Source organism: Parus major, chromosome 1A, assembly GCF_001522545.3.
Source record: "Parus major isolate Abel chromosome 1A, Parus_major1.1, whole genome shotgun sequence".
Taxonomy (NCBI): Eukaryota; Metazoa; Chordata; class Aves; order Passeriformes; family Paridae; genus Parus; species Parus major.
The window spans coordinates 11,815,818-11,839,626 of record NC_031773.1 but is presented as its reverse complement, the minus strand read 5'-3'; the positions used below and the strand labels follow the sequence as shown (position 1 = coordinate 11,839,626).

The 23,809-nt window shown below is 40.0% G+C and overlaps 1 protein-coding gene across 2 annotated transcripts in view; it reads left to right on the top strand.

The window, feature by feature from the left end:
* Positions 1–23,809, top strand: part of RELN (reelin) — a 271,266-nt gene that overhangs the window by 57,347 nt on the left and 190,110 nt on the right. For both annotated transcript variants that reach the window (XM_015628416.3, XM_015628417.3), the window contains exon 3: positions 19,120–19,255. In XM_015628416.3, the coding sequence (XP_015483902.1) occupies positions 19,120–19,255 (136 nt within the window). The remainder of the gene's footprint in view (positions 1–19,119; positions 19,256–23,809) is intronic.

Below are 23,809 nucleotides of genomic sequence, written 5' to 3'. Positions count from 1 at the left end.
TTAATTAATTAATTACTGCATTAAGCTGAAACACTGTTAATCAATGCTAACCTGACTTTGTGGCTGGAGTCATGCTTCCTACTCACATAAAGTACAAGAGAAACAGTTTGGCAGCATGATCTAAATACTGCCTTTTTGTATATGAACCTTGGTACAAGTCTGCTTAACCATGGCATTCTCAGTGTAATCTGAGCTTTGCTTTGGAAAAAATAAATGAGTGATTAGCTTTTAAAAGTAGATTTCTGACATTAACAGAAAACTGGGAAACAGGGCTACTTTTTGGTAGATCTAATTTTTTAATTTCTAAGAGAAGACAAGTTATTAAAATAACCTCGGGGCTTGGTCACTGTTTGAGCATGATGGTTTCAGGAGGCCCTACAGTTTGGGGTGATTTGGCCATTTTGGCACATGATCCCTGTGGTACCAGGGAATCATCCCCAGGAGGGAACCTTTCAGGTTGGCTCTGGTCCCTGTGCTGCAGGGGCTGTGACAATGATGCTGTAGCTTGAATGCACGTGGATTTAAGCTCCATCTTAAAGCTGGTTATAGTCGTTTATCTCCTAAATTCCTGTTGCAAAATTGTTTCAATGCTTCATTTGCCTAGTGATTAAAAAGGATCTAAATTAGAGTAAATTTATTCAAGTCCAGTTTCAACCCTTTGTTCTTATACCATGGTTGCCTTTTGGCTTAAACAGCTCCTTTACAACCCCGTGATATTTAGTGATAGCAGTCATCCTCTCTCTAAACAAGCTCTTTCTGTCTCCTTTTGTGACATATTTTACATTCTTCTCATCATCCTAGTAGTCCTTCTCTGCAGCTGCTCCAGCCTAAGTTAATCTTTTTTGAACACAAGCATTCATAATTACACACAATAATTGAAGTGATGTCTTAGCAGTACTTTACCAGCACCATACTAACACTTCCCCCATCGTTACTAGAAATAATTGAGCTGATGAATTCTAGGGCAGTGTTTGTCTTTTTTCACACTGGTAGCTTATTGTCAAACAGTGATTGACTAATGTGAACTGAGCTTTCTCCTCCTCAGTAATTTCTAGCTTATAGCTGGAAGTATTCTTGTTATTAACTAAAGTGCATGACCTTACATGTTCTACAAGAAGTAAAGAATCCACTTTGTGTACTTCTTTTCCCAGTCATTAATCATACTCTGTTTAAAAATATGCCTAATTTCTAATTTTGATATTTTTCCTTTGAACTTCCAGGAGCTGTTTCTTGCTGTGAGTTTAACAGTATGTCTGAAAGTCCTTTATTAGGGGATATTTTCTTTACTTTAGGGTAATTTATCTACTGAAATCAAATAACTTTTAACTTTTGAGAAATAATTTATAACCTATAGGTAGTAAACAGTGAGTTTTTGATATAAGAAATAATTTTTATATCTAAGCAGAAGGTATAAGACAGATTAGATGGGTTTTTTTTTTCCCAGACTTTGGCAATCATCAGCTTCCTTCTAAATTGTGAACCCATGTAGCCTCAGTTCATAGAATCATAGAATGGTTTGAGTTGGAAGTGTTAAAGATCATTAAACGTTAAGGATCAGCTGGTTCCAAACCCCTGCCATGGGCAGGAACATCTGCCACTAGACAAGGTTGTTCAAAACCCATCCATGGCCTGGAACACTTTGAGAGATGGGGCAGCCACAGCTTCTCTGGACAACCTGTTTTATTTCCTCACCACCCACACAGAAAAGAATTTCTTCCTAATATCTAATCCAAACCAACTCTCTTTCTGTTCGATGCCATTCCCCCTTGTCCCATCGCTTCATTCCCTTGTGAAAAAACTCCTCTCCATCTCTCTGTCTGTAAGGTTTTGGAAGGCCACTATAAGCTCTCCCTGGAGCCTCTTCTTCAGGCTGAACAATCCTGATTGTGTTTCATGCCTCTAATTAATCATTTTGGTGGCACTCCTCTGGACTCACTCCAGCAGGTCCGTGTTCTTTTGTTGTGAGCCCCAGATCTGGATGCAGCACGGCAGGTGGGGTCTCACCAGAGTGGAGCAGAGAGGCAGAATCCCCTCCCTTGATGTGTTGCCCACATTCCTTTGGTGCAGCCCAGGATATGTTTGGCTTTCTGGGCTGCAAGTGCACATTGCTGGGTCGTGTCCAGCCTCTCATCCAGCAGCACCCCCAAGTCTTTCTCCTCAGGGCTGCTCTCAATCCACTCTCTGCCCAGCCTGTGTTTGTGCTTGGAATTGTTCTGATGCACGTGCAAGAGCTTGCACTTCATCTTGTTGAACTTCATGAGCAGTTTCATCCTCCTGTTTCCTTAGGACCCATGGATGCATTTTATCAGGTCCCATAGTCTTGTGCACTTTCAGGCTCCCTAGAGGGTCTCTAACATGACTTTCTCCTGCAGCAGGTGGTTCTTTGTTCTGCCAATCCCTGCCCCTTAGGTTGTGGCTGGAGCACTTGAAGACCAAGGCTGTGGCAGCAGTCCTGTGACCATCTGTTGATTCAGCAGAGTGACAGAGCGTGTGTGGGGCTGGCAAAGGGTGCCTCTGTGTCTCAGAAAAGAGCTGCCTGCTGCTGTCACCTGCCACCTTTCTTTCCTTACTAGCTCTGGCTGTTGCTCAGGGAGCAAATGGGGCTGCCTTACTCAGTTCCAACATCAATCCTGATGTGATGGGTCTTTCCTCTTCAGTACTGCAGAGCAGTGAAGTTGTTCTGCATGGGCACCTCAGGCCTTAGGTGAAGTCTCTTCCACCTGCAGGTCCCTGCTCTTGCAAGTTTTCTTGTTCCTACAGGACTGGGGGTGGGGGGGAGTAGTGTTTATGTGAAATTCCACCAGTTAAACAAGAATTCTCTTCATTAATACGTGCAGAATAATACATATTAGTCAAATACTGTTTTCCTCTGAGATCCCATTAAAAACTTAATCAAAGTTTAATTACAACATAGGCCAGTTTTGTTTAGATGACACTGAAAACAACAAGCCTTTCAAATAATTGGTATGACACAAAGAGAATCAACAATTGTCATGAGCCAAACTGGAATTCTGCAGATTTCAGCCAAATGGCTGAACAACATAGGGAAAGGTGCTCTTTTGGTGACAATCTTTTCATTAAAATTTCATTGTAATGAAATTACATTTTTCATTCTTTGTGGGTCATTTTATTTCCAGATGCCACCTGAGGATTTGAAAGGTTTGTACAGAAGCTTTTGGATTTTTTGAGCATATCATTCTGAGAAAACTGATGACAGAAAAAACTCTGGCCAATATATTCTGGATTTTGTGAACCCTGGGGGTTTGCATTGGAATTAGTTGTTTGATATTTACCTAGCTCCACTTCTTCTCAGGAAGGAAGGTGAAGACAGCTCTGTTCTGCAGTCCTGTCATGAGGACTGTCATTTGAGAGCTGCTTGAGGAAAGAGATGGAAGGGATGGGTTGCAGAGAAAACCCAATAGAGATATTTGAGGTCTACAGACACTGTGGAAGCAAAGCAGAAAGAATGGGATGGTGGAGAGGTTGAGGAGAAGGATGTTTGCTGAAGCAATGGGAGTGAGGGAGAAGTAAGCATGAGCCCAGAGTAATTAGCTGTTTAAATGAAGCTGTTTAAATCAAAGTGTGAAAAATTAACCCAAGAACCCAGATGTTGAGTTTGGTTTGAGTTTTTACAAAGCACATATAAAGTTTCTAAGTCAGCCTTCAATTCACAGTCAACACTCCTGGAATGTACTGCAATATGTGGCATAGCTGCATTTTTAATTGAATGTAACAATCCATTGGTGGCCCTTCAGAAAGGAGTAAAGAACAGGATGTTCTTTCTTTGAGTAGTTATAAGGAAGAACTGCATGACCACACACATTAGAGCTCAGTAAAGCTCCATGGGAAAAGCATAAGCCTCAAAGCAAAAGTATTGCTATTCCTGCTCAGACCATCTGACCAAAGAAAGACTTTCCTTCAGGAAATATCCTCTGGACAGAAGTCTCAGAAGCTCTAATAAAGATTTTCTATGATATACTGGATTTTAAGATGTATTTTATACACAAAAAATAAGTACTGCTGGAACAACAGGAGCTCCAGGAATGAAGCTGTGATCAAACTGGTATATTCTCTAGCAGAGATCCAATTCTAACAGAATAAAGATATCTGATACTGTCCTAGCTGATTCATTTTTCCTGTGAGAAGGCCTATACTGATGTGGAGCACACTTATATCTACAACCATACTTGTACAGATGTAGTCGTTTAGGTATTGCTTTCTTGTCCAAATGCTCTGAGACATTTCAGGCTCATCTTTGAATATTGCCATACATTCATTTTTATGAATAAAACATCACATTAAAATGATCCCCTTCAGCAGCAAAGATTTGTCTTGAAGGTTATTTTCAAATTTTCTGTACTAATACAGCATCTTTTGTTACCTTCACGATTTCAAAGCACACCAGAGAGCACCAAAACCAACCTGCCTCACCCACTACTGTTCAGAGATGTATCATGGCCTCTCTTCAATTCAGCCTTTTTGTTAATAATGTTCTTCTCTGACCAACTTTCCAGTAAATCTTACCTTTTTTCCCCACTTTGAAAGCAAATTAAATTTCCTGAGGTAGCTGTCCCTAATGGCATGTTTCCCCTGAAGTAATCCACATGTTACATGTCTTTGAAAATTGCCAGTTGCACAGAATGAGTAGAATTAGTTGTAAAAAAGATTTAAAATTTCTGAATGCCACATCTTCAGTGAATATTGGGAATTTGTTTCAGCTCACAGGCTGTTATCTCCATCAAGAGTCCTTTGTTTGATAGTACAATAAAAGGTGCCTGCTAGCAAGAAAAGAAAATTCTTTTCTTAATTTTCTTGGAAATAGTTGTATTGTAAGGCTGACTATGGGGATCATAATCTTTTTGTTGCATATATTAAGCTTTTGCTCTCTGTAATCCCTGTTATCAAGGAATTCTTTTAAACTGAATGGGACATAAGTTATGGGTAGCTTTCTGTGGAGCCCATAACAAGCACCCATCTCTCCATGCTGTTTATAAAAGGACTGTAATCATTTGCTGTGTGAGAGCTGCCTCATTACATGTCTAAACCTCAAGTGGTCTGGACCCTTCCTGTGGGAGTCATCAGGGGCTCAAGTGTTTACTCAGTTTTTACATAAGTTTTACAATTTTATATATTCTTATCAGTAGCTGATGTAAACTGAAATTATCTGGAAGCTAATTTGGAGCTGCTCACAGGAGTCTAATTATTCAGAAAAGTGATTTCAGCATAACTGAACTATCTTAAGATAGCTAGTTCAAGTGGTATAAGTTGTTGATATGGTTTGGACAGATCTGTGCTTATGTCATGTCTGTGTATTTGTGTGTGATAAAATGCCTTATTTCCTGAATTTTCTATTTTAAAGGATTTCTTAAATGTATCATTTAAGAATGAACAAGGCAAAAAGAAGCATTCAAAAGCTGGAAGATCATATTGCATGTTTTTGGTCTTTCCATCATCACTATGTCTCTATGGCTATCTATTTGAAGCTTAGATGTCATTTCCAAAGAGCTATCTGTACTTCATACTACACTGCATAGACCTGTGTAAGGAATAATAAAATTGTATGTATCACCCCAGAAAAATAGTACACCCATATACACAGCATTGGCAGCCCTGGAGCTTTTGACATATTGCCAGGACAATCTGCAGCTCCAGCTGTGCTTGTATTTCAAAACATTTAAATTAAAAATAGGTTGAAAACTAATTGTGGAAGTTATTTCAAAGTGAAGTATGGTGATTTGTTGAGATAAATTGCAAAATAAGGACTAGGCAGTGTAGAAGTGTGGAGTACATAAATTCATTACAGCCACAATTAGTGATCACAAATGTTCTATTATGAATATTTTTTAGGGAAGCAGGACACAGGCATTGCCCACTCCTCCATGTCTTTGTGAAGTTGTAGACATGGAGTTTCTTCCCCAGGTGGTCACCACGGTGCTGTCTTCAGCCTTCCTCTGGAATGGCTCCCTTTGGATTCACTTGAACAGCATGGCTTCAATCTACCCAAGGAGCACTTTAAGCAATACAATATCCTTCCTCGGTGATTTGGACATTGTACAAAATAATGCTCTGTTAGTCAGATTTAGGATGCCACATTCTTCCAGATCAAACTACTTGGCATATTTGGTCCATATTTGTAGATCAATTGGAAACTCCCTAATCTATGCAGATTTGGTAAGCATTTATTCACCAAAAATATCCTTTTATAAATGAGCAACAGGATCCAGAAGCACCATCTGCATTCATAAATCAATAGAGGCCTACCACGAAAATCAGTGCCAGGTTAGAGAACATGGGCATGTGGACAAGGACTGATATTTGTGAGAGCTGATGTTACAGCTTGCAACAGCAAAGTTACAATTGCAAAGTATCTGGAAATCCCAGGAGAAAACACCTCAATTAGCATGTGTGGAGGGGATGAGATTAATGTAAATTAGGAAAGCTTCTCATTTTCTGAGCTGCTAATCTGCCTTGAACAAGAAAGAAATGTATTTGAGACCTTGGGATGTAAAGTTAAATTTCTTCCTCAGTGAAACACACTTTTTTCATTGCAAAACAATAATGAAGGGGAGAACTCCCCAGTAGAGCTGCAGCTCTTCAAGGTATTTTTATTTTTAAGGGCAGATTAGCACGTCAAAAAGCAGAACTATGTTTTATCTTTACATTTTTAGCCTTCTCTTTATACATTAATGGGACTGCAGCTCTCTAGTGTAAGTCCCTTGGGTGTTTCTTTGACTTAGCATATTTTTTAAATCCTTTTTAAATCCACTGTAAAATCTTGGAACATTTATCCTACTACAGCCACAGTGGGGAGCATCAGCTGGGAGAGGCAGGCTTTCAGCTAAGTGTTCATTCATGGAACCGAGGCAAGGTTTAAGATTAAATTCAAGTATCTAGCTGATGCAATAGGAGCACCTGGGATGCTCTGCTCACACTCCCACCTCACAACTCGAGTCCAAATATTTTTTCCATTTCCATCCCAAATTCTAAAATGCAACTCAGACCTTCTTACACATGATCTTTAGTTTGGTGGCGTCCTCATATTTCCAGAGGTCTGAATAAAGATTTCTTCTTTTCAGCAAAACTGTGAGTTGATTCAGAAGTCGTGTAGTAGAGGGTTCCTGCACCCTGTTTCTGTAGCACACTTGATTTACATGCACATTGTTACATTGGCTGCTATCACATGAGCCTTGACTAGGCTTCAGATGTGAATGTTGTATTCTGTTTTAATTTTGTTTTCCCTAGGTGCATAGGGCACCAAGCGCAGCAGAGTGCACCAGGTGTGTGGAGCAGTGTGTGCCATTGTGGGGGACACAGCCCTGCCTTGGGGCCAGCCCAACACCAGCTTCATGGCAGCACCCCCAGGACTAAACTGAACATGAAATGGCTGCAGGAAATCAGCATTTACCATTTAGTCATAAAGTGCTCTTCTGAGGACACAGACTTCAATAACTGCAGCCTTTTTCCCCTGGGGTTTTGGTTAACATTGACTGATAGTTTATAAGGAGGTTACTGTTCTTGGTAGCTTGCTTTTATTTGCCTTTCTTCCATTTGATCTGGAAGTGCTTTTACATGTTGAGGATTGATGATGTTTTGTCTAGAAGTAAGTTTCAGGCAAAGGAATGAAATGCAGCATTTCTTTCTTTTTGCATTCTTGTGACTCCTGACTGACTGTATGTGTTGTCAGATAGAAACAAAACTGCAGTGTTAGTTTTCTGTTTATGGTATGTATGTCTTAATATATCCCATATGGCAGAGGGCAATGCATCAGATTTTTTTTCATGGGCGATTTTTTTGTCACTAAAGTAGTAAAGTGGGAATGAATTAGTATAATGATTTACTCTCCTTCTGAGCTTGCTGGCTGTGATTTTATTGCTTCTTTTGGTGAGTAAAGCTTTGTTTTTAGGTTTTGTTTCATGAATTTTTTTGCTGCTGTTCATGTTTGTTAGTTTGCAATACATTTTTTGTGGAGTTTTCTTCTTATGGGTGCCATTCTGCCTTCACTGGGTAGAAATTCAGCCTGCTGACTCTGCTGCCCTTCCCTTTGTAACACTCCCAACATTGTGGTCCATGGCTGAACCAGTGGGGGAGAGGCATTATGAAACTGAAAAGAATTGGACCATTGCACTAGTTAAGATAAACCAGCAGGCAAAGTAAATTACTGCACAATTTTACAAGAGTAAAACATTTACAGTTTTGTCCTGTAAATTGTGAAAATAGATGTTAAATATACATAGAGAATTAAAGCAACTTTATGTGTGTTCATAGAAAAGGAATTTTTTAAAATTTTTTTTTCCAAAAAAATGCCACAAAAGTCTGAAAATCACAGTTCATATTTGTGTTTGGTTGATGAAAAAAAGAATGAGCAATGTGTATCAGGGAAACAGTTTGATTTTCACTCTCCAGCTTTACTGAGTACCTGTTTATCAAAACTTCTGCCTCCATTCCCCCAGTGCATTTCTGTGGTGACAGTGAGGTGAGACTGACTGAGATCACGCTGCTGGGGGTCAGGGGGATGCTGCTGAGGGATGAGGTCTCAGCCAGGCTGGCTGTCCCTGGCTGGCTCCCACATCCTGCTGCTGGTACACAGCCCGCAGAGCACACGCTCGCCCTCACAGAAATGCTTTAGCCCACACCTAATGCCTTCATCAATGCTATAAATGCTATAATTATGCTATAAAAGCTATCAATGTAACAGATCTGTGGCCTCAGAGGAGGAAAATCTGTCAGGTTTTTTTTCTGGCACATCAGAATATCTGTGGCTCATACAGGACTGTGCTTCCTTCCACACAGTTTGATCTGGGCAGAGACAGTGGTGGATTTCAGCCAGCTGCATTGAATTTCAGCATACTTTGAAAACAAGAACTCCTGGAGATTGACAATTTTAATTGAAATCCCTCCATGCAATCCATAATACCATTTTTCCAGCCCCACTTCTCCCTTACCTCTCCCACCAACTTGGTCAGTGATTCCTCTGCTCTCTTCACCCCTTTGCAGAGGCTGAGAATGGCCATGGTGCCCATTATGCAACTTTACAATTCTAGTTTTTAGTATTTATGAATTCTGAGGAATTCGTAGCAAACCAGCACTACTGTGCCACTGGTGTCAGCTGCTGAAAAAAGACAAACATCTTCTTTATCACAGTGTTACAGAAGCTGTAAGCAGTGCTCACAAATGGCACATGTGTTTGTGGTTGGCCACGTGTAAATGAATGAAGATAAAACCACAGTCTGTCATTACCTCAGCTGGCTTTTCCCTGACAGATGCATCTCTCCTGCCTGTGTGCCATCTTTCCAGAGCAGATAGGCTTTTGTGAGGCTCAGCTGTCCCAAAAGTCTCCCAGAGACTGGGATTGGCTGTGCCACAGGTCACTTTGATGTCCCAAAAGGGCACCTGGGGCTGTAGGAGGCCTTACATAGGTCACCTCAGTGTAGGTATTGCTGAGGCTGCTGTAAGCCCAGCTGTGGGAAGGGGGATCATGAGACCTGGAGCACCTCCAGGACTGCTCCTCTGAATGGAAAGTGCCTCTTGTCTCCAGTTCTGTGGAGATGTTGGTACTGGTGAGGGACAAACCATGGCTTCTGTACACATTGTAGTTCACCCCAGACTCCAACTACAGTGAGCCACTTGCTCACTTTCCAACCCTCTCTCCACTCCAGGGAATGGGGAAGAGAATCAGAAAAAGATAAAACTCATGGGTTGAAATCAGAACCGTTTAATAATTGAAATAAAGTAAAATATAGTAATGAAAATGAAAAAGGGAGAGAGGAGTAAAACCCAAGGGGAAGAAACCAAACCATGCCCAACACAATTGCTCACCACCTGCTGACCAATGCCCCTCCCATCCCTGAGCAGAGATTGGCAATTCTGGCCAACTCCCCCCAGTTTATAGACAGGGTATGACATTCTATGGTGTGGAATATCCCTTTGTCCAGCTCAGGTCAGCTGCCCTGGCCATGCTCCTCCTGGATTCTTGTGCACCTGCTCCCTGCAGAGCAAGAGACACTGAAAAGTCCTTGACTTAGGGGTCAGCACACTGAGGAACAACTGAACCATCAGTGTGTTATCAATGTTATTCTCATACTAAATCCCAAACACAGCACTACGAAGAAAACCAACTCTATCCCAGCTAACCCAGACAACACAGTATGGTTTCAAGTTGAGTTTCAGATCATCTGAGATAAGGAATTGGGGGATAGAACAGGATAACTTCCATAACAACATCACTCCAAAACAAGAGGAGATAAATGATAAATACTCCATCTGGAAAGATTTATGTGAAGTCCCTCTGGTTTCATTATGTAGTTATCGTTATTGATTGGTTTGACTGACTTAATTTGCCTTGGAGAAAACTATCAATTTTAAAGCATCAGAGTTTGCCAGTAACGTTGATAACAGAGATATAAGGAGTAATTAAGGACAGTGCAAGTGCAACCAAGATATGAGGTGCTGAGGTGACTGAGGCAGTGACAGCAATGCAGGCAAATGCAAAACATGGCTGCGGGCAAAGGATCAAAATAGAGGAAACGCTTTACAAGGCAGACTGCTGCCATAAACCATTAAGTTCATGTAAAATAAATTAAAGAGAGACTTAGGCTTTTTTTAGGTAAAGCCATTATTCTAATTAGTCATGCTAGGCTATGGAAGGGCAAGCAGGATACCAGGAGGTGTTAACAGCAACCACACAGACGAGCAGGGATCTTGTCACTGCAAGCCACTCAGACCAGCTCAGCTGAGTCTGGGGTGAAAAGTGGTTTATTAAAAACAACCAACAACTCGGTGCTTTATTTATCCAATCAGGATGCACGTGTTTGTAGATGAGTGTTGAGCAGTTAGTTTTTTACTGATCTGTGTGGTGATTTTCTAGGTATTGCACAGCAATGTTTCCTTTGGTGTTCCTTGCTCTGGTCAGCAGGGAGGTTTGGTTGGTTCATGGCTCTGTTTAGTCAGCAGGTCAGAAAGGTATTGTCAGTAAAGACTGCTGGTTCACGCTTTCACCTCTGCTGAAGCAAATCCAGGGCAATTCCAGGGACTCCAGGTCTGTCTTGGTGTCCTGGGGTGGCTTGTCATGCAAGTCTTCCTAGACTTGCCATCCCATCGAACAGTGAGAGTTTTTATTATTTAATATTATTCAATTTCTGTTAAATAAACAGCTTTTTCCACTTCTCTCCAAGGAATTTTTTTTCCTTTCCCGGGCCAGTTGGTGGGGAGGGGGCATTTCCCTGGGGAAATCCCCATTTGGAGTTTTCCTCCCTAATTTGACCTAAACTAGGACACTTGGTGAATTGTTGCTGCTGTAAGAAGGATGTGGTTAGTGCAGGCTCTGACAATGACCCTGGTGGGAGCAGATGTCTGGTGTGATAACAAGGTGTCCCTTTGTCACATTTGTCACTGGTATAAGCCCTGTCAAGCAGAGTATCTGATGTTTGGCTCATGAGACAAAGATTTACGTTTGCGAAGTGGAAAGATTCAGAACAATGCAATATTTTTTGGAAGTTGTACAAGAGCTACTCATATGGATGAGACACCAGTCAGATACAACAAGAATAAAAAAAAAAAAGTGAGTGGATGCAAACCAAGGACAGTTGTTTTCCTTCAACAGAATAAACTGGAATTCGGTGCTAAAATAGAAACTGTGAAAAGTGCAGAATGAAGGTATCGGCCTAACAGGTCTATAAAGAAATACATATATATATATATATAAGTTGCTATTATAAAACATGCTGGGACTATTAGGAAAACATTTAAAATAGATTTTGGCTCAAGCCTTTGGAAATAGTTTTTTTTCTGCTTCTGTATTTCAGCAACACAGTAACTTATTAACATTTTCTATTTATATTACTCCTGGTCCCTGTTTACTGTTACTAAATCTACTTGCCTTGGAGCACTTAGTGCCATGTTGCTCTCTATGGAACACTTAGATTTCAGCAGTAAATTGTCTTCTCATCCCTTCTGACAATGGCCTGAAACTACCAACACGCTGCAAACCAGGGTCTCACCACCCCATTCCCCTGACTCATGGAGCCAAATCACACATTACACAAGGGACTCATTCAGTGTGCTGGGAACTGTGCTATAGAAAGGGGATATTCTCTTCCCTGTGCTCCACAATTTCCATATGTGTAGCTCCTGTTAGGTTTAATGAGACCGGTACTCATAAATCCCTGAGATGAAATTATAACCCTAAGTGGGTTCTAACAAAAGGCTGCTCAAAAGTTTTGATTAACAATCCCTTTAAAGAGGAACATTAAAAGGGAGATTAAGCAAAAATATGTCCTCTCTTTCAGAGCAAATTTTAAAAAATCTGTTCATTAGCGGTGCATTCCTGCAAACCTGTGTTTCTAGTGAAGGGCTTGCTTCAGTAAATATTCACAAATGTGGATATAAAGTGCTTCTCTTGTAAGCACCTAAAAGCCCTGAATGGAACTATTTCATCTCCAAATCCCAATTTGTGAATGTAATTCAAATGTGAATTTGCAATAAATTGTTGTTTTCAGAATTATAAAGAAATTCCATTTAAATTTCTCATATGGGGAAAAAGGTTATAAAACCATGCTTCCTATCTCAAGTGTGAGTCACTTCAGCACAGTGATACCCTCTGAAGAATCAGGTTGCTGTATTCAGGCTCTGGTTGTCTCCTGACCACAAAAGGACTTATGGATTTTAGTGACAGACTTTATTTTTTAGTGAATGACGGGCTGTTATATACATATCTGTTTTTTTCCTAGTGTTCTGATTAACATGTGGATGGTATTTCCCCCCCAGCATTGCAGATAGTGAAAGGATTTATTATTTAATAGTGAAGCAGTAGTAATAATAATAATAATGAAACAAACACCTGACTTCAAGAAAGATAAAGGTAAAAGAATGTATTTGTCGGTTGCTGGTCTTTTCTTTCTTCATACTGTTTAATAATTTATCAAACCATCCTGACCCTTAATTGATCACAAGGGCTACCAAGTGCTTTAGCAGTCTGTTACACTCTGTCAAATGAGATGTGTTTTTTCCTGTGAAGCAGAATGAAATCACCCCCCAAAAATCAATTGGCAGCAGCACATTTCAGCTGGGTGGGTGCAGTTTATTCTGCACTTTTACTCCAATTGAAGGGAGCTTGCACGTGTAATTTAGAAACCTTTACCTGGCTACTTTCTTGGGTAGAAACCGCATGAGCTCGTAATTGTGCATTTGTGTTCATGCTTTAGAAATTATAGTTACCAGGTCCAGTTATATCTTTACTCCCAATGGTCTCTTTTAACATGGATTATTGATGTTTTCCTTAAACATGTTTTGGATTTTTTTTTTTTAAGAAAGATAAAACCACCAAAAGCAGAAAGCAATTTGATTTTTTTCCCATCACTAGTTCTAAAATGTTAATACTTTCATTGCAGGGTCCTGAAAGGGCTTCATAACTGTTTAAAGATGTTGCTCAAATATTCTAACAAGAAATAAAATTCTGGCAATCTATAGCATTCAGTGAAAACATGTATTTAATTTTTACATATGTTTACAGGTAAGGCTCAAAAAGGTCTTTTAAACATCTGAAGATAGGAGAAAGGGAGGTTCCTACCTCTGAAAATGTGGTCTGAAAGCAGCTTTAGCTGCTGTAAATAACACTTTATGTGTATACACATTCAGATTTTATCCTGAAATATTCCTTAAGGAGTTGGCTTTCTGTGAGTTCAGGTTGTGCCAGCCACCAGTCCAGCTGCAGCCTCTGCTGCACCTCAGGTAATGTGGGGAGGCACATGGCTTCCCCTGAACTTGCAGGAGGAGCTTGGTTCTGCAGCAGTCCTGGAGAGCTGTTCCACAGGGGCTTTACTGAGGAGCCAGGCTCCCTGCCAGTGGCCAGGAAGTTGTCACTTTTCCCAGCACTCCTGTATCTGAGTGATGTGGTTTCCCATGTGACAGGAGAGTGGGGGCACCTCTCTGTATGACTGATCTTCAGTTTCATAGAGAGGATGTGCTTCTGGAAAGTAGAGACTGTGGGCATTCACTCCCTGACAAAGTGATTACTTTAATTGATAAAAAAAATGGCTGCCAGCATCTTTCCATTTTGAAAAAATAATTAATCATCCTACTTTTCCCCTCAGAGCAAGTCCCTTGTCCTACCTGGGGAAAACAAGAAACAAGCCCTGGTTTGGCCACTTCAGCATGGGATTCAGCACAGGAGGTGTTTTCAAGAACAGTCACTTTTGCATCACTCCCTGCTGTGTAACACCAGCCAGAGCTGTACTTACCTTGTGGATTTGTGGATCACCCTTTGAGATGCCAGAGCCTGGATGGAGAATGTAGGCCTCCAGCTCTGTTTCCCAAGGGAAAAGATGGTTCCTAGGACTAGGTACTTTATTTTTACATAATGCAAAATCTAATTTGAAAATGTCTGTTTCTGAATCAAATTTATTATCTCCTAATCAGGAATTATTGCTTTCTCAAAGATGCCAGAGTTATTTTGTTACTTAGAGCTCTTTCTTTTTGGAATTTCATCAATATTTTATGTTTGGCATTTTGCTCTCACTTACACAAATCTTTGAAAATGGAAGCACGTAGTAGATAATCAGTTTAGAAGCAGGAAAGCCAAAACATGATCATTCATTTTACACCTGTATTTAACATTCACTCTTTTGTTTAATATCTTACTCAATTCATGTAATAAAAGGGAAATGGCACCACCTTCCAGCTGCTTCATCACTGGAAATTCTGTTGAGCCTTAGCTTTAATGAAGGGCTTACCAAGGACCTTGACCTGCAGATGAGCTCCTTCACGAGGAAGTTCTGGTTTAGAAAACTGTTTTCTAAGGAGGATATGTCATGTTGTAATACATAAAATTATGTAGTTACAAAACACAGGGTGCAAGTCAGAGCTCTTCCAGATGGATGTTTCTCAGACTTAGAAAGCAGAGAATGATATGGCTCTTTCTGCATATATCTGTACCATTAGATGCTTCCCAAGCTCTATCAGTAGAAAAGATCTTGGGTTGTCTTCCAGAGGCCCAAATGAGTGGCTGCTATAATCTCTGGTTCTCCCTTTTGGAGAAGCTACACAACAAGGTGAAAGTAATAATGATTGATCAGCATCAAGAGTGTTGATCAGGAACAACACCTGAATTTAGGCATTTGTAGACCCCCCTTTTCACATCTCACTGACCTTTGTCAGTGCCATCTTATAAAAGAAGCAAGATATTTCCCTGCATTAGCTGTTATAGCCCTACTAGTGGATCTGATTACCAATAAAATAATTTTAAACATTTAAAGATTGAACTTATGTATTTGTCATCTGACTTTACCTAAGCTTTTCCTTCCAATACTTTTCTTTATCCCTGCATTTCTTATCCCTTGAAATTTTATCCCTTGAAATCTACCTCTTCACATAGAAGTTCTTTGATTCAGTGACTACAGATAGTGTATTGGATAACACTAACCATATTTTTTTAAAGTTTACACTATAGAAACAGCTGCTGAATTCCCCCTTGAGATGGACTGAGAATGTTTAGTTCCTCCCCTAACAGTGCTGTTGGCAGGTACAAAGCATGTCTGGGATTTGAATGATTATACTGATTATACCGAGACTCCTAAAGCCTCAGAAATTTTAGGGGATGGAGAATCTAGATAGTGCAGATGTCTGAAACATGTCATTATGATGAGTGCAGGCTGTAAAAACCAAGGCAAAAGGAGCTCAGATAGATTCTAACAGCTTCTTTGCATGCAGCACATTTTAGAGCTGTAGATGGGTATCTCTCACAAAACTTTGAACATTTCACTATTCATGAGGTCACATGGAAACACCTGATTTTTTGCTGAAGTGTTTCTAGAGTTTTATACAGGAAGATCTTAAATTTTTACCTAGATCATTAGTTTTCTAAACACTAGACTTGAATGTATATTGTTGCACTGGTCACCAGGGTGTGAGGGAGGTACCTGCAGACAATATTGACCTGAGCCATTCTGAAGCTGTTAGGGGAATGTACAGGATCCAGTTTTGGTTTTAGAGCAGCTGTAGAATCAGGCTTATCTCAAAGTCATTTAAATTTTTTGCAGCAGAATGTTGTTTCACGTTTGTCCTTTGGTTTGCTATGGGGCAAACACACAGAGAAGCACTGAGAAGCAGCGTGACTGCAGTTTGGAGAGGGGCTGGGAAGGGAGGAGTTGCCTTCCATAAAAAGGGACTGCAAAAAGGCTGGAAGCAAAAGGGTGAAATAACATTCTTTGCCCTTAATTTAACAAGTTCTTAGTATCAATTGAATTTTCCTTTTTTTTTTTTTTTTTTTTTGCATTTTTATCATTTTTATGTTCACCTTTTCAACAGGAAACCTTGGAATTTAAGCATCCAAAAGTTTTTTAATATTTCTGTACTCACTGAAGTTTCAGTATTTAATTGCTAAATATCCTGGAGGCTCTGAACTCCTTAATGGAGTTGATGTACTCAGTAAAGGTCCACCAGAGGAAGAGGTTTGTTTTTATTGTAAAAATATAACAATTAAATATTAATAAAATTATAAATATTACATGGTGATAAAATTATAAAATTGGGATTTTGAATGATTGCTGTACTACTCATTGACTTTTTTTCTGGAAAAAAAAACCTGAATAACTTGGGTTTTTTTTTTGTTTTGAATTTATTCTAGTAACTGCAAAACTGTTATTTTTTTAACTGTAAATCAAAGGAAAAAGAAATTCTCCACAGATGTTTTATGTGTTTGATGTATTAGACACATTTTTGCAGTATACTGCCTGAAACCTAGGGAATTCATTAACTCACAAGTTGCTGCCGGGGAGGGAAGCAGTCATATTTCCCAGGCTGCTGTGCCTGTCCCCTGGCTGGGGGATGTGTTAGGGCAGCCTTTGTCCTCCCTTGTATTTGGTTGGCTCTGGAGAAAGGGGAATTTCTTCAAACTGAAGGGCTGTTCCTGCTTCTCCCCTGACAGCATCTAGTGTTTAATTACCCTGCTGGTCTGGGGCTGGCTGTTTCCCATTGCACAGCCAGGGATGATGGCAGGTGAGAGCTGGTGCTCTCAGCAGCCCCCGGACCCCAGCCCACAGCGCTGGAGTCACTCACTGCCCTTAGCACAGGCTTTGGGAAAGGATCAGTTACCCCCTGACACCCTGGGCAAAGCAAAGCAGTTGCCTAAATAGCATTTGCTCTCTGGGGGACCTCTCTGGGCATATTTTTGGACACACCTGTCCCAGTAGAGCGCTGCTGCAGGACCTCAGCAATGAGAGCAGGGTGGTAAGCCTGGACACCAGTTGAGCAGTGTTCCTTAAGGATGTTACTGCCACCCCTCTCAATTAGCCAAGAAAGGCAAAGAAAGCAATGGCAAGGAGTGGACAAACCTCATCTGTATCTAGTCTCTTGCAGTAAAGAAGAGTCAGTAAAATACCATCTCTCTGGATTTCCCTACTACTGATCATCAGAATAGAGGTTCCATTCAGGAGAGCTTGAGCCTTCTCTGTGACTATCCTGACATGATGAGCTTCAGCATCACTTGGGGATTTGAGCTGTGACTGTGTGAATGACAAATCTCATGTGGATTCTCAGTGGGGAACTAACTGGAAAACCCTGAATGAGGAGGTTGTGGTTGTTTGTAAAAGATACAGGCATCCCTATCATCACCTGCTGCCTCCTGTCACTCCTGGGATGGATCACTTAAATTCACTGTGGCTCATTTCTCCCCCCCAAAAACTGGAGCTGGTTTAGAATTTCATAGCCCTGAGGATAAATACCATTCACAGCCTTGAGCTAGAGTCTGTCATCCTCACTGGTACCTGACTGGGATTTCAGACATTGCTTTTTGTCTATGAAATGTGGAAAGGTTTGCTTGTGAGACAGCCCCCCACACCATGCAAGGTGCTGCTGGCATCTGGTCCCTGGGGACGGCAGGTGGAGCAGTGTGTTTGCATTAGGAAGGATTTATCCCTCTCCTTGATGGAAACCTCTCACTTGCAAACTCCTTCCACCTCTGATCTGTGGAGGCTTACAAGAAATTGCTGCATTCACATTACAGGAGAATTATTAAAAACCCAGTAATAAAGTCAGAGATGGTTTTTATTTCTCTGTTGTTTGAATTGCAACAAGCAAATTTGGGAAATACCAGCCACTATAAACTTTGAGATGCAATCACCAAATAGCTCACAGTGACCTTTTTGAGCACAGTGGTGCCTGCTCCCATTGCCTCTTCCTTTTGATCCTTTTAGCCATGTTTCAGCCCATGTCACTGTTTTCTGAAATGAAGGTTCAATAATTGAAGTAATTTGGAACAAGGCATTCTCTTTTGATAACTGCATTTAAAAGAACAGTTTCATTATTTACTCTTTCTAGGAGTAAAGGTGTAGTGATCCATTCTGCTAAGATTGCTTTCCTTTAAGCCAAAGATGTCAAACAAACAACCAAGTTTGCACTACTTTGTAGGAAAGTACAAAAGGCTCTGAGGGGAGAAAGATTGCTGTCAAGCATTGTTTTATGTTAAAAATACAATTCTTTTGTCTAATGTTGAGCTGCAGTGAATTCCAGAGGGAGGGATTAATAACTGACATTTACATTCATTCATGCATTAGAGGCATGTATAAAAAATAAATTTTAAAAAAATAAAAGGAATGCGTACTGGTAAAACTGTGGAAGGTTGCTGCTTTTATTTCAGGTCAGAAGAGTTCGTGAATCCAACATTCACCTGTTTTTTCCAAATAGGTGTCTATTAGGAAATAATACCTTTCTCTAAGAGCTTCATTTTTCTTATTAAAATAGAACTTTTTTTTTGCTTCAGGTGTTACTTTCTTTTAGATCTGTAATGAGTGTAAAGGAGGTAATAGAGTAACTTATTTACAGTAGCTGTGATCCAGCTCCTCCTTCAAAAATGCAAATAATTCCTCTGGTATTGGCCTCATAAAAATGAATAGCAGTAAATACTCAGAGCCTTGCAGTAAATGCAAAGTCAGCCTTGGCTCAGGCGAAGGCCAGCTCCAGTATTTTCATTGGCATTAATTGTAATTAGTTGATGGCATACCCCTGGGGGTTCTTCATTCCGTGTTGCCGTGATGAAACACATGGCAGATGCATTTCTCGGTCTGTTAGCACCTTGCAGTGAGCCATTAACACGTGTTACTGTTTCCTTCCTCTCTGTCCTTCTCCTAGGAATTATGTCCGACCACCAGTTTGGAAACCAGTTCATGTGCAGCGTGGTTGCGTCCCATGTGAGCCATCTCCCAACCACAAACCTCAGTTTTGTGTGGATTGCTCCACCCGCAGGGACGGGCTGTGTCAACTTCATGTACGTATACACCAAAGCCAAGAGCAGAAAATCACTCTGGAGACAGCCAAATCTCACCTGCTCACACTGTCTGCATGAAAGAGTCAGAGTACACTGCCAAGAGCAGACTGGAATTTGCGCTAAGAATATTGAGATCTTCCTGGCTGAAGGGTTTCTGTACATATTGGAGCTTCTTACTTTCAAAGCATGTAGGAGGTCCAGCATTTAAAAGAAATGGATTCTTCTTCGTAATTAATCCTATCATTGATCCTTTATTAGCCCATTTACACTGACACAGTCTTGTAACTATTGCATTTAACATGAGTTAGAACATCACACAAATATATTATTCATATTGTAATGCAAGTATTTGAGAGTAACTATACTCAAGTATTTACTATTCCTAATTTTAAACACTCTGAACTTCTGATGAACCAATCATGACCAAGAGGGTTTTTTTCTGTAATTTGATTCAAAGGCATAAGTTATCATTTGATGATTTAGTACCAAAGAAGATTCCAACAAAATAGCTTATCTTGAATTATTATCATAAATTTTACTATCTTCTTCCTTCAAGTAATTTATAATTATTTGCCCCAGAATTTTATAGACCAGATTTGAGAGAGAAAATACCCCAAAAATGCAGTCAAAAGTAGAAAATGTTTCAAGTTTGACACTTTCAAAGAAAAAAAAAAAAGGCTCCCTAATTCAATATGTGAATAATTGCAACGTTTCAGAGACATGTTTCCATGTTTCTGTGACTGTCCTGTTGTCAGAACAAACTTTCTGAGTATTATTCCCTTCCAATCCATAATGGGAAGCAGCAGGTAAGTGCCCTACATAATCAAGTTGTTTTACTGTTGAAAAACTTAAAAAGGAGTGACTGACTTCTCTGAGACCAGAAGCTGCTGGTGGTGAGCACAGTACCTGTAGATTGATTTACCTGTGACTTTGATATTTCACCATACCTAAATAATGGGTTTGTTGGTTTTTTTGCCTATACTGTCAGGATACATTATTTATTAGCTGTGATGACAATGTCAAGACATTTTTATTTCTAGCTCTCTTTTCTTCTAAACATTTATAGTAAATTGGGAAATAATAGTTTTGATGATTGGTAACTAAATTGTGAGAGTGTATTTGTTGTCTATACAAGAGTTGTATATACCTGGAGGAAATCTGCCAACTATGGGGTTTATACAACATTTAATTCCTTTCTAAAAATAGTTTCCTTTGATGACAAGTGGAAGCAGCTAAAATTCGTTTGAGCTGCCTGTACAGCTTCTCTGTGTACTTTTGCTTACACCCTTTCTTGAATTTTTTGGATTTCCTGGTATTCAAGAAATAATTGTTGAATTTTTGGTCCTAACTTGCACAGGGACTGTGAATGTAGTTGCTATGAGATATGACCCTCCATTGTGAGTTTTGAGGTCAGTTTCTAACCAGTCATTCATTTTCCTGTGGGTGATTTTTTTCCGTGATTTTGTATTGGGATTTTTGTTCATGTTTGCCATTGTTGAAGAAGAGCTGAAAAATAACTATGCAGAAATTCAAATACTACTATGAGTGCTGATTCTCATGTAAGTGAAATTACATGGTTACTTTCTAAGGCAATGGGTGCTTGTCTCTCTTGAAATCTATGGAAGGTCCAACACTGGCTTCAGTGGAAACAGAGTTAAACCAGAACTGAACAGTTTTGGAAATGAAACCTGTAATTTCCTGTTTGTTTAAGTTGTAATCCACCTCTTTGGCATTAGCACCCCTTGAACAAAGGTCTGCACTATGTTAGTGAAGTCCTTGCTATGCATAGCAGAAATCTGAATTTATTGTTGGCTAGGTAATTTGCAGCATGGATGTAAACCTGCATCTGGCAGGGCTGAGAGGTCTGATCCTGCAGTGGGGAGCCCAGAACCACAGCTGCTCCCAGGGTCCCCAGGTCAGACTCAGTGGCTTCCCAGAATGTCTCATGTGAGGTAAAAGGATGCTCCATGGGTGATACTCATCTATCTTTGAGGATGAGCAAAAAGATGCAGTTATATCAGTTTGCTTTCCCAGAGAACAAATCCAGACCAGAGTGGAAGGGCTCAGCTTCTCTTACTCCAGGATCACACTTGTCTGCAGGAATACAGGGTAATCATCAGCTGAAGGAAATGTAAAGAGGACAAATATGTTTTACCTCTAATCCTCCTCCTCAATTTTTCTTCATCTGCCCACACTTTCTTGCTTCAGCTGGTGTTTATCCTACTTACTAAATCACAAGTTGCAGTAAACAAAGCTATTTTTGTTTAGTGTTTTGTTTAGCAGTGTTAGTCTGTCTACCTTACTCAGTTCCCTGAATAAGAGTTCCAGAGTACTCTATCTTGTTTATCTCCCTTTTTCTCCTTTAAAGAAAATAATAAGTTTTTAAAACATTTTAAATTGAATATAAAGTTTAAATTTAATATAGATTACATTTAACATATCAATTTAATTAATTTTTGTTTTACTTAGAATAAATTGAAATTATTTACAAAATATGTGAATTTATAGACTCTGACAACACTTCAGTATAGGTAAGAGCTTCCTATAGTGTTTGTTGCCAACATGACTGTGATTCAGATCAGCTCATTAGTCTTTGACCTCTCTGGGGATGGATAATAAGGTTATTAATTAACATTAGCTTTGACGTGCGATTTTGAGTGTTGAGAACTCTCCCTGGACAATTTTCAGGAGGAACTGGACAAAGGTCACCAGGAAAATCTCTCACAGGCCAGATAGCTTTTTCTATACATGCACAGATTTATTTTATTAACTATAAACACTATTGACCTGTTCTGGCTTCCACTGAAACAGTGGAATTCTGTAGATATAACACAACCCTGTAGGCATCATGGGCAAAACTCCCTTTCACTCCATCTGTGCTTTTTGGTGTGCTCTCCTAGAGCTAAGACATGAGATTTGTGCAGTGATGCTGTCAGCCTGTTCTTCCTTGCAGCTTTTGTATCCATTGGTAACCAAACAAACATGACAAAGTGGTTGAGATATTCAGATACTAATTTTCATAAAAATCAGTAGCCAAGCAGAGCATTTATACCTGTAAATTTGGACATTCCCAGCAACAATCCTCCCTGCCACAACGTGATTTGTTTATAAACTGCCAGAAATATTCCTGCATAAACGTGTCAGTTCCCAGTTCCCAGTCCACCTTGCATTTCCCAGTCATGGTGGAGGAGGACGGCTCCTGGCCACACTTAGGTTACTGAAACAGCCAGCGAGGGACACACAAAGTATTGCTGTGCTGCAGGGAGGGATGCTCTGGGGAGGGATGTGGGGCACAGTTCTGCAAGGAGATGGGCTTATTTCTGTGTATGTGAGATGCAGAGGCACAGCAAATTGGGATTCACACCAGCTGTTAGCACAGCGCTCAGTTTCTTTCCAACCCCACTGGAATATTCCTAATCTCTGCAGTTTGATGTAGTGCAGTTATTTCCATTGCACACTGTGCTGTGCCACTGCTGGATCGAAATGTAATGTTTCCTGATGGAGCTTTACATCTTTCCTTGTCTCAGTGTTTCACTCAACAAGCCTTATCCCAACTTTCACCAGGAAAAGGGATGGTGCAGAGCCCCGTGTTCCATGGGGGAAGGTGGCTGGAGCCAACCTGTTTCTGTGAAAAATGAGGCAATGGCCATTTTTTTACACTAGTTGTGTGCAAATTTATTTTCACTCTGTTGGAATTTTGTCCTCAAAGTACCTTATTATGGCTACTAAATGTATATTGAAAGGACCTTTTCTTGAAATACACTTCTAAGAGAAACTCTGAGTGCTGCTGGTGTTCCTGTAGTATATCTTAGCAAAATCCTTTAGTGTGTTCTCACCATAGATACCTCCAGCTGAGTTGAGGAAATAAAAGCTAAAATGCATAATTTATTATAGAATAGTTTTCTTAGCAATAACTGATGTTAAACAGGTATTGAGCACAGGGCCTCCCAAGAAAATTGCCAGGATCTCTAAATTCTCTTTACCACTACAAAATAGTAGGTTCTCCTTTACACTAACAAGTAATTTCTCTGATTGTGTGCAAATTTGTAAAATATTATCTTCATAATCCTTCAGCTAGGTTTCGTGGTTTGTAATTTCTGCTCTAAGCTCACACTAACCTAGTTAAAGCTCAGCCTGACAGCAGGGATAATAATGGCTGTTAAGCAGGATGGCATGCTGGGCTGCATCTTAGGTTGTTAAGCCTGTTGTTTTATAGATGGCTTAACTTACTAGTTTGCAAGAGTGATAAAGCTGACCTAAATAGCAAAAGCATATTGTGTTTTGACCACCAGCAGGGTTTATTGCAGAAGTTTCAACTATTGTACTAAATAGAATTGTAGCCTGTAGAATGTACCTAGAAAAATATTTTTTTATGTAACCAGTTGTGTTAGTCACTGAACAGGTGATTTAATAAGGATGATTCTGTCCATATATTCCCTATAACTTCTATTAACAGAAGACTGGACCTCTGTAAAGCTATCTGCCTGAGTATGTAGGCAGAGTCTAATAAGCCAGTAAGTACTAAAAGGCCCAGTCACATATTGTGTGATGCTT